Source organism: Pseudophryne corroboree, chromosome 12 (assembly GCF_028390025.1).
Source record: "Pseudophryne corroboree isolate aPseCor3 chromosome 12, aPseCor3.hap2, whole genome shotgun sequence".
Classification (NCBI taxonomy): domain Eukaryota; kingdom Metazoa; phylum Chordata; class Amphibia; order Anura; family Myobatrachidae; genus Pseudophryne; species Pseudophryne corroboree.
Genome location: NC_086455.1, coordinates 50,715,869 through 50,732,865, shown reverse-complemented (window position 1 = coordinate 50,732,865; position 16,997 = coordinate 50,715,869). Strand labels below are relative to the sequence as shown.

Here is a 16,997-nt window from a genome sequence, read left to right as displayed (position 1 = left end):
CCCCTAAACATGGGCCCCTACCATTGCATTCCCCCCGGTGGGTCCTTTATGCCCCAGTCCAACACTGGTTAATGCACTATTTGGCCATACAGTGGAGCCTTTGTGGGAACATGTAACCAAGCACTAATGGGGTCCTGTCTTTTATACTTGGCCCATGTAGAAGGATGGGTCCAGAGAAAGACAGACAGGCAGAGATTGCTGCTGATGAGATTGGGGTTGTCGGTAGCCGCCTTAGCTAGAGTTTCCCTGCTTGTTTTCTCTCTGACAAGTTTTGTATTTCTTTTTGCACATGACACGGAGAAAGGAGGGTGTGGAGATTGGGAGGGGAGGGAAACTTGTTTGAACAAGTATTGGGCAAAAGCAGGAAACCAGTACCAAGAATTCCAGAGCTGTGGGTACTGCGTGTTCATTTCCGAGCACATGCTCATTAGCCAGGAGTGCAGGCTCTCTTGTTCTACCCAAAACAAAAGTTATTAGACCTTTTGAAGGACCAGTTATTAAACCTAAAACAAGTTGTCTGAACGAACTAAAGGAAAGCTAAAAAAACATGTACCGTACTAATATGAGCGAGAAGGTCAGGATCAGAATACTAGCTATGTGAGTTGTGGTTATGGGTAATCATTTGCTGGCTACAGTATCGGAGAATGAGCCAGAGCTGCAGCATTCTGCTATTTCATGTGTAGCATCAAGACGACTGAGATCTCAGACGTAGTGATCACTCTAGCAGTGAAAAGGGGCATGGCGCCGGACTCCGGGGGCATATGTGCACCGCACGCGTGCCCGAAATGGGGGCGCTGCCACGCCTTCATGTTAGTGGGCGGTGCGGCTCACAGACGCTACTATAGAGAGCATCTGGGGGCGTGCCCAGCACCTCCGTCGGTGCTGGGCTTCCCCCAGCTCTCTCCCAATGCGTGAATGGATGCCACACGCATGCGCACGGCGTCTTTACATGCTGGGAGGGCAGGAAGCAGGCGGCTGTTCTAGCAGGGCACTGCAAAAGGGGCAGGGCGGGTTTTGCCTGCTAAAAAAACGGGCAGGGTGCGGCGCCCTGCTAAAACAGCCTAGAGTGAACACTATCAGACGTTTGAAATTAGAGATGAGCGGGTTCGGTTTTACTCTGATCTCAAAACGGCATCTTATTGGCTCACGGATGTCACGTGTTTTGGATAGCCAATAAGAAAAATCCTGATAAAACCGAACTGCCGTTAATTTTGGCGTTAAGAACCAAGTAAATCCGAACCTGCTCATCTCTATTTGAAATCAGTATGATCATTATGGGGCATGTTGGTAAATCTCATGTTCCAACCACACTAACAGGGCTATAACTCACCAGTCAACTAATGTTTGGCGAATAGAGCAGTGAGCCCCTTAACTGACACAGAGGCAGCGGCAGGCGCAGCCCCCTAGCCTTCTCCATAGGAGATATCACTATCTCTTTCTGTGTTGAGATGTTAATGATTACCTTTTTGTTTTTGAAGGGGGGGCGGTTTCTTTCTTTTTTGAAGTTAAGTTCCCTTTACAACATACTGTACAATTGTTTTTTTGTTTTCATATAGGCATATCTTCTAAATGCACACTGCTAAATGAAACTAGCGGGTATATTTACTAAAGGGTTCACTACGATATACCGGCGGTCGGGCTCCCGGCGACCAGCATACCGGCGCCGGGAGCCCAACCGCCGGCTTACCGACAGTGTGGGGAGCGCAAATGAGCCCCTTGCGGGCTCGCTGCGCTCGCCACGCTACGTGCGCCACACTATTTTATTCTCCCTCCAGGGGGGTCGTGGACCCCCACGAGGGAGAATAAGTGTCGGTATGCCGGCTGTCAGGCTCCCAGCGCCGGTATGCTGGTCGCCGGGAGCCCGACCGCCGGCATACTGAAGACCACCCTTACTAAACCACTGTTTTTGGCATATGTTGGCAGAAAATGTTAAACAGTAATATTCATAGTAATGCACTAGAATCAGCGGCTTTTGCAAAACGTTGCTTAGTAAGCTTACCTCCAGGACTGTAAAGCTGACACTGTATGGGTCATATATTTCAGCTCTGTGGCAACCCTCACTGAATGCATGAGGAACAAAGTCCTGGCAAAGTTCTTCCGGGAGAAGCAGGAGATGCTGAACCATTCACTTCCATTAGGATCCTACCTCTTAAAGCCAGTACAAAGGATACTGAAATACCACCTTCTGCTGCAGGTAACAAGGAGTGGGTAGGGATCATGCCAGGAGTTGGGGTTACACCCTAGAGGAGTCGCATCCTGAGGTTACGCTATAGCAGAGCTGGCCAAATCAGTCCTCGAGATCTACCAACAGTTCACATTTTACAGACCACCTAGCTGGTGCACAAGTGTAGTCATTACTAATTAAGATGTGCTGCATTCATTCCTGACAATTCTACAGATCTCCAGGAGACCAGGAAAACATGAACTGTTGGTAGATCTCCAGGACCGGTTTGGCCAGCCCTGCTCTATATGAATTATCTTCTTAAAAAAAAAAAAATCATATATTTAGAAATAAGTATATCTATAAATATAGCTATAGATACAGATGTTTTAGGTCAGAACATATTCATTTATGTAATGCATACTCTCCAATTACATTTATACTTTTTGTTCCACTTATTCACCCAGGGAAGGATCTGTATTGTAGTCTCTCCTAAATGCTTTTTGCCCTCCCTATCTGGCTCCCTCCTACATTCATTACTGTTGCGGAGCGGTAGGAGGGGCTTAGCAGATAGTGCTCTGTAGCTTATGGAGAGTGCTCCATTTTGACTCCTCTTCTGGCAGAAAATGGATGATAGCACCCATTTTTATATTAGTGATATAGGAGCAGATGTACTGTGCCAAGCCTTGGAGAGTGATAAAGTGCATAGAGATAAAGTACCAGCCAATGAGCCCCTAACTGTCATTTTTCAAACACAACCTGTAGCATGGCAGTTAGGAGCTGATACTTTTATCTCTCTCCACTTTATCATTCTCCAAGGGTTAGTACATCTATACTCCATAGTGGGCGATTCAGATAGCTGCGGAGTGCCACCAAACATCCCACGCTGCTCAGCTGCACGGATATCCACTCATTATAGTAGGATCAAGAGCGATCATTTTTACTGTGCACCTCTGTGAGATATGAGGAAAACTAGCAATGATGCTGGCCGCTAGGTGCACATCGTGTGTGCATGAAAACAAAGCGAGCTGTAATTGTAGTTTCAATATTTATTGGAAACATAGCACGCCTTTCTGTGTAGTCCTCTTCTTCAGAGAGTCTCTCATTCCTTATTCCTCCAGGAAATAGCCAAGCATTTTGATGTGGATAAAGAAGGGTATGAGGTGGTGGAGGAAGCCATAGAGACTATGACTGGGGTGGCCTGGTACATCAATGAGATGAAGAGAAAGCATGAACACGCTGTACGCCAGCAGGTGGGTCATGCCTCCGCTTTGGGAAGCGACAAGAACGATCGTTCATCAATTTGATTTATAGGTGTTTAAAGAGAAACAAAACCTCTAAAAAAAAAAAAAAACTGCTTTTTTTGCTACATAGACATGCCTGTGAACATGTAAACTCTGAGTTCTTCTTTCTCTTTGCCATATCCTCTTCCCAGATCATTGTGTAACAGGAATGACTTTGGTGTTCTTTGACAGGAAATCCAGTCTTTGCTGCTAAACTGGAAAGGCATGGATCTCACCACGTATGGTGAGCTGGTTCTGGAGGGGACGTTCCGCGTACAGCGTGCTCGCAGTGAGAGGACATTTTTCCTGTTTGATAAAGCTCTACTAATCGCCAAAAAACGTGGAGACCACTTTGTTTACAAAACCCATATTCCGGTAAAGACTTAATGCTGTCAGGGGCCAGCCAGGTGATATAGCATAGGTGGCAATGGAAGGCTGTATTGTATCTGGGCCACTGCATGTTGACAACAGTCCAACTTATTTACCACTTACGGAAAATAAGTGTCCTATTTGCAAAGCAATATTTATCTGAGCTACCAAAAAGACAGACCGGCAGACTGGGGTGTTACCTCACAGCCGGTTACAGGGAAGCTGCTGGAAGTGTTTATGCCCTCACAGGAGCTTGTAGAGAATAAGATCCCGCGAAAATGCCATTATATACATATTACATGAGGAACTTTCTACCTTCTCTCTTACATCAATGCCGCTGTTGAATTTAATAATTTTGCCACTCTGAATGGGGTTTTTCATTTAACCATTGTACTATACACACAATTTGCCCGTCCACTCAGGCCCCTGCCATTGAATGCCACTGTATGTGCACTTGTACATAGCTGAGACCTTGACCAATCACCTTTCAAATACAATGCACAAAATGGAAAGCTGCTCAATCAGATTGTAATGTCACTCAGGTGCTAAAAGGGAGGGGTAATTCTGTGTAGGAAAAACAATATGTTCCCTAATGCACACCGAGTGAAAAATATTACTACATAATAGTCAGATAATACGGAGATCTTAGTTGCGTATATCTGCAGATATAGGGTTAAGCCCCCAGGCCAATCGACAAGGCTTCTCCGTCACTGGGGGTCCCTAATACTAGGTATGGGTCCGGGGTGCAGGACCCCATGATGTCGGCACAGGCCGGCCAATCACCTTTTAAACAGCTAGAGTCTCTAAGGAAAGCCAGCTGCTGATTGGAGGAATGCCCACTACTCCGTTTTAATAGAATTTGTTTTTTTAATTGTTAATATACCGTATTTGGTTTTGTTAAAGGCTGATTTATTTGTCATTCTTTAGTGTTCTAGCCTGATGCTGATTGAGAGTACAAGAGACTCCCTCTGCTTCACTTTAACACACTATAAGAACAACAAACAACAACACAATGTGCAGGTAAGAGATCAATCAACGATTCCACTTTAATGTTGAAGCCGCAGCACCACTTTATTTTTCCCCACAGAAAATTACAACTTGATTAATAACAGACATCAAAGGGATACACTTCAAAACTTTGATTCCTAATTGATTTGTAATGGGGTTTGCCTTTTTAATATATTTATTTAAATGTTTTGTTTTGTAACGCAGGCCAAAACCGTGGAGGAGAAACGTCTCTGGACTCATCACATCAAGAAACTTATATTAGAGAACCACCATGCAATTATCCCGCAGAAGGTTGGGAACTCATCATTTATAATATATTGTACTGTTTACTTTTTTCTGATGATCATCAGTAGAATGCAATGAAACAGTGTGAGGGTCTATTCACTGGTATTGCTGAACGGGGCAAATCTACACTAAAATAATGGCAACCAATCAGACATGAGCTTTTATGCACCAAGTAGAAGATGGACAAATGAGAGCGTCTGTCTGACAGTATCTATTGCTCCAAGTTAATTGTTAGATGCGATAATTGACACTTGTCCTAGCATGCAGATGAGTTTCATGTGGAATACTATGTAAATACAATAAACATAGAGCACGTATATGGTCATTTGTTAATGTGCACATTCAATCGTTCCTGACTGTATGCCCATCACAGTCATTGCTGCTAGTGTGCTACTGATAGAATAGAGTAGATCTTTCACAGGATTATTACATAGTGGCAGGATTTCCGACAGCTGAGCGATGCAAGGTCCTGTCCTTTCACTGTGGGTCTTCATGTTCTCTGGGAAGCTTTAATTAGCCAATATGAATAGCTATCTACTATTTAGTCACTTGCAGATTTTCCGATAACTCACGCCGGGCCTAATTCAGACCTGATTGGTGCTGTGCGTTTTCGCACAGCAGCCGATGAGGTCCGAACTGCGCGCACGCCGGCTCATGCCAGACAGCCGACGGCCGTCTCAGCCCTGCGATCGCCTTTGCCTGATTGACAGGCAGAGGCGTTCGCTGGGTGGGAGGGGGCGGGCGTTTGGCCGCAGTTTTAGGGGCGAGGTCCAGGCAACGCAGGCGTGCAGGGGGCGGGCCGCAGCGGCTGTGTGATGTCACACACAGCCGCTGCAACCCTCACAGCGACGAGTAGCTCCCTGCTAGTGCGCAGGAGCTGCGTTGGCAGGTAGCTACTCTTCAAGTACAAAAGCATCGCCACTGTGTGGCGGGGTAGCGTCTGACATGCGGTGCGAACTAGCCCTGTGCTGGGCATCATCCCGCATGTCTGTGTGACTGATCGTAGATCATGTCTGAATTACGCCTGTTCGTATACGTTATTCCTGTGGCTATTCTGATAATCATTGGGGAAAAGTATTTGTAGCCCTACCTCACGCCAGCTTCCATACATGTACTTACATACACTATTTTTCATGCTATATTACCCTGTATGAGAGTTTCACTGTTTGTCTAGAATACCTTTATTACAGTTACAAAACCATTGAATTTGGAAATATTTCTATATTGTCTTTTTTTTTTTTTTTTTTTAGGCCAAGGAAGCGATTCTAGAAATGGACGCAATTTGTAAGTTTTCAGAATAATTTGACATCTAACGACTAGTGTTACTGATCATCTAATGGCGATATCCTATGAGGTGCGGCGAGTTAACGCACGGTAATAACAGGCTGTTTAGCCCGATAACGCTATCTGGCTATCCAATTACAGTTTTTACCGTGCGGTAACTCACCCGTTAGCGGCTGATAACACATAGGATCCGTGATGACATCGCGGACCCATGTGTTTGTGTCCAATAATGGGTCTCCTGTGGCTGCCTGAGACGCACGAAGCAGAATCCCAGATAAGTGCCAGCTTACAGGACTAATAGGATAGCCCCGGGGGAATCCTTTATCTGTGGTGAGTTACCGCAGCTAATAGGATACTGCCCGTAAGGCCCATATAGATGGGCCGATGTGGGAGAGATGTGTGCTGAGCACAGCGCGATGTGTGCGGGGGGAGATGTGGGGGCCGCTGGGGGGGCGCTCATTTCACCCAGCGGGTGAAGTGAGCGACCCGCTAGATTGGCCTGCACGGCAGGCCAATCTAGCAGCAGCGATAGTGATCATCGCTATCGCTGTAGGGGGTATACACGGAGCGATAATGTTTAAATTCTAAGCAATCTAGTCAGATTGCTTAGAATATCGCTCCGTGAGTTCCCCCCTTTAGTTTTTATATGTAATTATAACATCACCTTTATGTAATAAAAAATGATACAATCTATTGGGGGGTTTTAATTAGTTTTTTTTTTTCATTTTTGGGGGGGGGGGGGGGGGGGTTCACAGACTAAAAAATGTAAAGAACAATTCTGAAAATACTTTATGGTGACCTTGGCAGTAAATAGTAATACATGACCTACCTGTAACGTGTAGTCCTCTGCCTTTCTCAGATCCTGGACGGTACCGATACAGCCCAGAAAGAGTGAGGAAAACCATGTCTGTGATTGATCCTACTGTCACACATCGGTCAGGGCGCAGGCAGTCTGGTATGTCCCTATGATCATTATCTTATTGCTACGTTCCTGTCCTGCATAGAGGTGCAGACATTCCTGGCATTGTAACTTACAAAAAAGGCATCATTTTATCTGTATTGGTAAACAAAATGTAAAATTAATAATATTGCATACACAGGGGTATATTCAATTGAAGTCGAAAGCTGCCGTCTGTCGAAAAGACAGCAGTTTTCGACTTTTTTAGGTCGGAAGGGGTTCCGACCTATTCAATCTAACCCCAAATTATTCGACAAGTCGAGGAATTCGACTTGTCGAAAAGCACGTGGATCGGCGGAATAGCTGCCGATCTGCGTGTTTCTGTCGAAAACAGGACCAAAACCGACCGGTTTTGGGCCCCCTTTTCCACCATCTCAATTTGACTTTAAAAAAAAGTTGAATTGAGATGCGGGAGCAGAGACGGGGGAGAGCCGCAGGCAGACGGGGAGAACAGCGCTACAGCAGCGTAGCCGGAGGATGTGTCACAGCCGCCGCTCACGGCAGCGTCCACCCGGCTCCAGCAAGCGAGGTCTCGCTTGCTGGAGCTGGGTGGACGCTGCTGTGAGCGGCGGCTGTGACACATCCTCCGGCTACGCTGCTCTCCCCCATCTGCCCACGGCTCTCTCCCGTCTCCGCTCCCGCATCTCAATTCGACTTTTTTTTTAAGTCGAATTGAGATGGCATTGAATAGCCCTAGTCGGATCCATTCCGACAAATGAATGTCAGAATGGATCCGACTTCAATTGAATATACTCCATAATGTAATACGTATATAACTGGAACCGCAAAAGCTTAGGCCAGAATGATTACATTTTGTGCCACAAATTGATAAACACCGGGAAACCCTTTTTGATTCCGAATGTGTCTGCACCTTTTATTGCCAGGGAGCTTATGCTGTATTCTTTTATACTTTTTTTAGTATGCAAACAAGCAGCACAATGGCAAATTTACTTTGTGCTTTAAAGAAGGTGTCTCCGCACCAGGTTTCCATTATTACTATTAAGGGTGTGAAGGACAGCTAACATTACACACTGCCCTTCCCACCCCTACCTCCTGCAGTGTCCTGGCTCCCCTTCTCCATAGGGGTACCTGGACAGCAGCCAGATAGAAATGAAGCTCCCCTCCATGAAGAGGCCCAGCATTCTATACCTGTAGCTACAGCAGTCTAAAAGAGTTCTTGAATAGTTGGGAGGAGATTTATCAAAGTTTGGAGAGAGATAAAGTACCAAGTAATCATCTCCTAATTGAAATTTTTTTAAACACGACTTGTAAAATGACAGGAGTTGATTGGTTGCTATTTTATCTCTCTCCGCTTTATTTCTCTTCAAGCTTTGATAAATCTCCCCCTTGGTCTGCTAACTGGTAAAAAGAAATAAAATGAAAACTAGTGCAGAGATACCCTTTAAATATAGTGATTATATATAATCCTGCTTTTATTAATCCTATTATTCTGATTGTCAGTCATCTAGTGGCAGCAATGATTGATTCAAAGATGTGCAGATTGTAGGAAATCTTAAATTCCCTGGGATCCAATAGGGCCGGGCAATCTATTAACCTTGTATCTGCACTTAAATTGTTGATCGCTTGATTCAAAGCTTCTAAATGGTTCATAGCCAAATGGTAATGCGCTAACGCTACAGCCTGCAAACTGCGCTTGTCAAGTTGTGCTTCTATACTGGTATGATCAGTCCAATTACTTAGAGCAGGCATTCCCAACCTCTGCACACTTAACAGTGCAAGTTTTAGTGATATCCAGGCTTCAGCAGAGATGGTTAATTCTAAAGCATTCCCCTTTCACATTGCAAACCCGGGTCAGAGCCTTTCACATTGCACTATTGACCAGGGTTATTCCCAGGTTATTGCAGGGTTGGTGCCTTTTTACTCAATCCGCGGTCGCCCATGTTAAAACAGTGTGATGTCATTTTAAAAGGACTTTCTTGGCTCACAATGATGAGGTTACTATATAGTAAAGGAAAAGGAGGGGGCTCTGTGTGCAGGCCTCAGTCAGCTGACATGGAAACAGCCAATCAGCACTATTTTCTCACACCCAAATTGAATATCCCGGGTCTGTAGCTTTTACATGCACAATAACCCGGGTCGGACGCGAGAATAACCTTTCTTTTAACCCGGGTTGAAATACTGGGTCGGGCAACCCGGGTTATTGACTTTGGTGCTTTCACACCGCACCTCGACCCAGGTCGACACGGCAGTAAACCCGGGTTATTTTGGCGATGTGAAACGGATATAACTAATGTACTAATTAAGTCACCTGTGCTTAAGCCTGGATAGCACTGATAGGGAATGACTGACTAATTAAGGGTGAAGCTGCCTGAGGCACACTTACAAATTACTTGGTTGATATGTTTCATATGGGTCTTATTTTATGAGAGGAAAGACGGATTATACAGTACTTCTGATCGGTGTTAAATTTTTACTGTTACAGGTCCATTAAGCTTCATTATACTAGCTTTCATTTAGAAAATAGCTACTGATTACATTCACAGCTATTTATATGTAAATGTTTCCAGAGCTGGAAGGTGTAGGCGTCATTGTGGGGAAGATATAAATGTGCGTACTAGAATCTTCCTGTTACGGTCATTGACATTCCCTACAGGAAGCCTATTTGCATGTGAAATAGCTGATGGCAGAAGCTTAACTTACGCTTTGTTGCATAACAAATACCCATGTATTGCCAAATATAAACCGTTCTTACAAAGCATGGAAACTTTTATAAATACAGTTGTGAATGATATAAGATGCCTCTGATCAATATATATTTTACATTTTCTGGATAATTTTTGCATGACCAATAATATATTTTTTTCCATTTGGCTAATTACAAGAAACCGCTTTGAGGAAAACCTAATTGGTGTACTTGATTTTATCCTCCGTGGTATGTTCTGATATGAACATTACTACTGTGGTGCTGCTACTTGTTGCTTCAAGACAACTATGTTCTCAATCAGATGAATCCCCCTAACATAGTTGGTGGCATCTCCCTTGTTGAGCCAGCTCATGGTGGGAGCTTGGTGTTTAGATTGAAAGTTAAGAACGTCCTAACAAGTTGTCTGTCCTGTCCTCAGATCCGAGCCGCCTTAGATTCTATCTTGGAAATGTTAAGGAGGGAAATGGACACACCGCAGCTAAAGGTCGCAGAAAGTCCGGTGCGAGATTTTATTTTGGACTGGATTTAATTCCATATAGACACATAATTAGAGAGTGACCCGTGCGGCGAGGCAGATTACCTATAACCCTCACCTTGTACATTAAAAGAATAACTTCTGTAATCATCAAGTCCTGGAACAATTAGCTCTTCCTAATACAGTTTACTAGGTTCTTTTTTGAATGGCCAAACAGTAAGGTTGGTCAGATAGGAATGAAAAAAACAGATTGTGAAACGCGCCTTCTAGTGGAGACTGTGTGCTATCTTCAGTATTTACTTATGTATAATATATGTACCAAAAGAATGAATTAATGAGCTTATCTGATGGGTATTCTGATGCCAGAGGGTTCGTCACTGATTTGGTATATTCCAGGATGCTGCAGTTCACTTCTTGTGCAGAAATCTGGTTTGTTTTATAGGATCATATAATGCCAGTACAGTGTCCTCCAATGTACACTGAGGCGATATCATGTGGAAAAGAAAATGTATAGCCACATACTGTAGTGCAGTAATTTACCTAAAACCAATCATTTATTGAAATACAGCTTATACACTAATAAACGCACAGGAAAAAGGTAAATTCCGAGCTTACCTGTGACATTAATGCAGATCATGCAGACAGTCCTTGGAGTCCCCATATGCATTCCAAAGGAAACCCACTTATAGACATTGTTTATAGAAGAGCTCAGGTAGGTGCTGGTGCGACTTACATCCAACTAGGAGTGACCCAACGCGTTTCATTCTTGTGGACTTCCTCATGCATATATAATATAACAGTCTTGCTAACTAGATGTAGGTAATGAATATCTCTGGAGGTCCTCCAGTAAGACTGGGTCAATCAATTCTCTTCATAACCAGCCCTATGGACATAGACGGCAGAGATTAATTTTAGTTAGAGTTGTCAATAAAGATTAATGGTTAAAAATGTCAAAGAGCAACTATATATACCACAATGAAACGTAAAACAAAAATAGCACAAGAGGTGTCCATTTAATAGAATGCTTTCTTGCACTTGTTTCACAGTGTATGTTACATTTATATTGGTGGTTATTCTTTATTGTAGTTTAATGATGTGTTCTTTCTTTAGAACCAGCTAAGCATATTTTGAAGCAATTGGGCGAGAAAGGTAAAATACATTTCTTTATATCTGTTCGATTCTGTTGTTGCTTTTTTATTAATGTACACTGTGGGCTGTATGCAGATGTGGTTGGAGGTCCGTCCTGCTCTGCAAAGTTCCAGTAATTGCCGGTACTTTGTGCATGCTCAGGGAGTGTTCTGTGCATACGTGAACGGGTCCTGCGACGCGGGGACAGCATCAGACTGGCAAGGAGGGGGCGGTGACAGCATCGGTTTATGAAAACCAAGGCGCATTGCTGCCATTTAGGGTGAAGGTAGAGGCCAGGGATCTCTGTCGTAGGCTGCCCATGTGCAGGCTCCTTGTGGGCCCAGTCCTCTCTCTGCGGTGCAGCAGACCGTGGCATTATGCCAAAGTCTACTGCACAGATCTCCTGGAACATGGCGTCCGTGCCATGTTCCCAGTAACTTAGCTACTATGCATGCTCAAATCTCTGGGAAAATGGCTGTTTGGCTATTTTCTAAGTGATTGCTGCTTCTGCTGCAGCACCACCGATATGGGCCTCTAGAGAGGAGAACATATCGACATGGGTGTGTGGTGTGGGCCCCCTGGACCCATATGTTAGGTTGATATTATGTACTGTCCTCACACTAGGCACGCCCAGGAAAATTACTATGTCATTTCATATTAACATTTCTGTTTTTTTCTTTTTCTTTTCCTCCCTTCTTTCAACCCTGCAGTGGGCTTAAAGGTAAGATGCTCTCACCAATGTGACTTGTCTGTGATGGACAGTGTGCTGCACGGTTCCGGTATGAATGGTCGACCATATTATGGTCAACAGTCATTAGGTCGACCACTATTGGTCGACATTGACATGGACACATGATCGACACATGAAAGGTCGACACATGAAAAGGTCGACATGAGTTTTTTAACTTTTTTTGGTGTCGTTTTTTGCGTAATGTGACTGGGAACCCCAATTAGTGCACCGCGTCCCCTCGCCATGCTTCGGGCATGGTGCCTTCGCTTCGCTCGGCACAGACTACCGTTCCAATCGTAGTCCTCGTGGATCGTAAAGTATGGAAAAGTTCCTCAAAAGAAAAAAAAGTAGAAAACCTCATGTCGACCTTTTTTCATGTGTCGACCATTTTCATGTGTCGTCCATGTCGACCATGTCAATGTCGACCAATAGTGGTCGACCTAATGACTGTCGACCATGTGAACGGATACCGTGCTGCACAGCTGTTGGTACATTGATGGTGTGTGCATATGTATGTGTGTAAATGTATATGCATACTATAGGTTTCATGGCTTGGAATACTCTTCATACCACATCATGCTGTGACATTTAGCTAATCCTAATATAGATGACTGTTAAAAGGATAGCATCATTATAGCACTTTGTCAGAACTTGCTCCAACATCCCTACTGCGTCATCCGCCCATCACTGCATGGAATGAAACCATCCTGCTTCCCCCTGTCTGCTGCACTGCTTCCTACAGTAAGGGGATATTTTGTGTTGACACAACACATTTTCCGAGCAGCAATACTTTCTTTTTCTGGTCTGCCCATAAGTGGAAAATGATGTCACAAGAAATAAAGATCTCAGTGTCAAATACTGCAACATGATCTATTGTCCCATTTCCTGTCACTATAGATTTGCACACAAACTTTATGTTCAATGTATTTATTTCTAGAACCGCAGACTCTGGAACTTGACGTCTTGCTTTCATGTTTTAGCAACAAGCCGAGATGTTTAAAACTGGGGTAGGCAAACTGTGGCACTACGGTTATGGCTAAAACCAAGGCCCTCATTCCGAGTTGATCGCTAGCTGCTTTCGGTCGCAGCACGGCAATTAGGTGAAAAATCGGCTGTTCTGCGCATGCGTACGGGCCGCAGTACGCACGCGTGAAGTACTTTCACACAAAACTATGCAGTTTTACACAAGGTCGAGCGACGCTTTTCTGTCGCTCTGTTGATCGGTGAGTGATTGACAGGAAGTGGGTGTTTCTGGTTGGTAACTGGCCGTTTTCAGGGAGTGTGCTAAAAAACGCAGGCGTGACAGGTAAAAACGCAGGCGTGCCTGGGGAAATGGGGTAGTGGCTGGCCGAACGCAGGGTGTGTTTGTGACGTCAAAGCAGGAACTAAACTGAGTGAAGTGATCGCAAGGTAGGAGTAGGTTTGGAGCTGCTCAGAAACTGCATGAAAATTTTTACGAGCAGTTCTGCTAACCTTTCGTTCGCACTTCTGCTAAGCTAAGAAGATACACTCCCAGAGAGCGGCGGGCTAGCGTGTGCACTGCTGCTAAAAGCAGCTAGCGAGCGATCAACTCGGAATGAGGGCCTAAGTTGGAGAAGGGACCTCTGGTGTCACCAGGGGGAGGAGCCACAACGCCAGGGGGAGGAGCCATGCCCGAACAGGGTACCCGAAATGTATGCTCGCCACGCTTCAGGCTCAATGGCTCGCCACCAGGTTACTAAAGGGAGTAGTTGGTGGCATGGATTGTAGAAAAACTATCCCGCTGGCCTAGCTCCTCCCCCTGGTGTCAGAGGTCCTTTCTCCAACTGGGTTCTAGAATCTACTGTGGCACTACAGCAGCTTATGGAACTACACATCCCAGTATGCTTTGTCACAGTTTTACCGTTAGGGCTTGCCAAAATTATGGCAGGGTATGCTGAGATATATAGTTCCACAGCAGCTGAAGTGCAAGAGGTTGCCTATTCCTGCTTTATAATTTGTATGGTTAAATAGCTATTATGATCTAGTTTTGATGTATAATGAAAAAATACTGTAGATTAAAAGTTTAGAACAAACCATAAAATCACAGAGGTAAATTAAACTGTGAACTGCTGTTCCCATTCTGTACTCTGTGCACTACCAACACGGATATTCTATAAGCTGCAAAGTGACGTTTTCAAAGTTACCAGGACTCCTAAAACATAACGTAGATGATGCTGGCTAAATGTCTGAGAAAACATTGCATAAGGAATGAGAGCATAAACGCAGCAAGTAAAGTGACCACCATAAGCATTACTCCACATGGAAAATGTGAATAATTGTGGTAATTGGCCCCCTCCCAGGTTTTTTTATTTTCTTCAAACATCTGTGTTTCTGTAAACTGCAGTCACAGATTTTTGAAGTGTGGGATATAGAAAGAACACATTCCAGCTGGGTGTTGCACATAGGTGACTGATCAGAATAACTGGGCCTGAATACTGCAGTTATGGTGTTATCTCATCATAGATACAGCCTTCAGGTCTTATCAGAAGCAAACTAATTATACCAGTCATATAAACCATGGTGTTAACTCCTGAGCTTTTCCTGTGTACAGTACATACGCATACCCTCCAACAATTTACACACACAAATCGGTACAAATTAGAAAAGGGGCGTGGTCACAGGTAAAGGGGGCGTGGTCACGTCCATTTTCCTATACTTTCAATGGAAGGTTGGAGAGCCAAAAATCAGTACAGGCCATAAAAAAAGGTACTGTACCTGCGATAAAGGTACAGGTGGAGGGTATGCATACGACTTTTGGGGGGGAGGGGAGGGGGGGGGTTGTCTTTCTGCCTTCCATTCCTGACGGGGGACAGATATTTGCATGAAGATCATTGAACTCTATGAGATAATGGATTGACGGTGTACACAGGTGCTTAGAGAGAAATGCATGACTGAGGAGCTTGGATGATCTTCTACTTCCTCCATCCATGCTGCAACATCTGCCTCTGTAAAGAAGCCGTGTGCAGTCAGCCCTTTCATGTGTTAGTCAAGGATTTTACTGTGATTGAATTTGAGCATCCATCTCTTGTCAGGAGCGCCGTTTGAAAGATAATAAAGTGAACAGTGGAGGGACGGAACTAGAAACCGCTATGGGTACAGTCATTTGCATTTGTGTGTCTTCAAAACATCCAGCCTCAATACGCCCTGTATCACGAGATGCCTGGCGGGAGTGAGCCGACAGGTCCTGTGCAGCTCGGTTAACATTGTGCGTCTGTTTTGCCAAAAATGCATCTTGCTGATTAATTTGATATGACACTTGTATATTGTTTGTGACTGAGTCTGTATACGGAGCAGAACAGAACTTGTATTGGGGAAAAAAGCTGCGGGTGCTACACTGTAGCATTACATGTACAGATTCAGAGACTCATTCGCACACAGATATACAAGTGTCCTATATCACATTAATCAGCACAGTCTCCTGGTGCGTCCTAGTCACATTGCATTGCAATTAAGGTGCATTTTCCACACAAAAAAGATGCAAAATAGACAACCGACGCTAGATGTTTCTAACGGGACCTAGCATGCCGAGAGGGGATGTTTGACATGACTGCAGCAATGGTGTACGAGGACACATCTGTACCTGTCTAGCATTGTGGCAAATCAACAATATTTATCATACCTCCCAACTGTCCCGATTTTCGCGGGACAGTCCCGTTTTTTGGGGACTGTCCCGCTGTCCCACCCGCGGGCCGCAGTGTCCCACAGTGGGGGGGGGGGCAGTTGGGAGGCTCTGTCTCTCACTGCCCTGCTTAGCAGAGCAGCGGTGAATAGACGCTGTGCGGATGCGCACAGCGTCTATTCACTGGAGTCAGAGGGAGAGGGGGCATGCCAGCGGCTCACAGAGCGCTGGGCATGCCCCCTCAGTGACGAAAACGGGGCCGTGGCTCGCGATCGCGTGTCCTGCCGCGAAGCCACGCCCCCTGTTGTAGGTCACGCCCCTTTTTCGGCCGCGCGCACGGCTTCACCGCACGTGTGTCCCGCTTTATACAGATGAAAAGTTGGGAGGTATGGTTTATTAGTTTTTACATTGGGGCTTTGAGTGAAGTTTTCAGTGTGTTTCACATTTCAAATGACATCTTGACTTGAGTATCTTAAATAGTTTACCTATTTAAACTGCATTATGTTTTGTTTTAATATGACCTAATGACTGCAGGGTTCTCATGGCAACATCAGCATTGTGTCTATTGTCACTTTGCACTTGCTAAAATAAATCTCAGAAGAAGAAGAGCTTTATAGTTCAAGCTTCACTAATAAGACACGTGAAGAGTGTGGGTGCGTGCACATGGTGTTGTCATGCAACTCAAATGTGGTCTGTCTGTTGGTGATCACAAGCACAATTCACATGGCCACCTCTCCAGACAACATGTGGTAAATGGCCCTGTTTGATCCGCCACGATAGGAACCTAACAGAATTTGTAAAGTTCCATTCCAAGTGCATCGTGTTCTGTTTAATGAAAGTTGGACAGCAGCTTAAGTGAAGGAGAAAAGCAGGTTGAGTGCCTGTATCCTGAATGTGACCATAAATGAGTGAGTGGTCATTTTATCAAGTTTGTTAACCTACAGTGTATTCAGGTTTCATGGATTAAATCATTTTGAACCATGAAAAAGCAAAGTAAAGGCAACATTGGGC

At 44.7% G+C, this 16,997-nt stretch overlaps 1 protein-coding gene across 1 annotated transcript in view; it reads left to right on the top strand.

Moving 5' to 3' along the window:
- The window catches only part of PLEKHG3 (pleckstrin homology and RhoGEF domain containing G3), a 231,815-nt gene that overhangs the window by 203,374 nt on the left and 11,444 nt on the right, over window positions 1–16,997 (top strand). Inside the window, exons 7-15 of the mRNA XM_063947498.1 lie at window positions 2,044–2,194; window positions 3,283–3,414; window positions 3,637–3,819; window positions 4,741–4,833; window positions 5,026–5,112; window positions 6,357–6,390; window positions 7,250–7,345; window positions 11,599–11,637; window positions 12,327–12,337. Coding sequence (XP_063803568.1) covers window positions 2,044–2,194; window positions 3,283–3,414; window positions 3,637–3,819; window positions 4,741–4,833; window positions 5,026–5,112; window positions 6,357–6,390; window positions 7,250–7,345; window positions 11,599–11,637; window positions 12,327–12,337 — 826 coding nt within the window. The remainder of the gene's footprint in view (window positions 1–2,043; window positions 2,195–3,282; window positions 3,415–3,636; window positions 3,820–4,740; window positions 4,834–5,025; window positions 5,113–6,356; window positions 6,391–7,249; window positions 7,346–11,598; window positions 11,638–12,326; window positions 12,338–16,997) is intronic.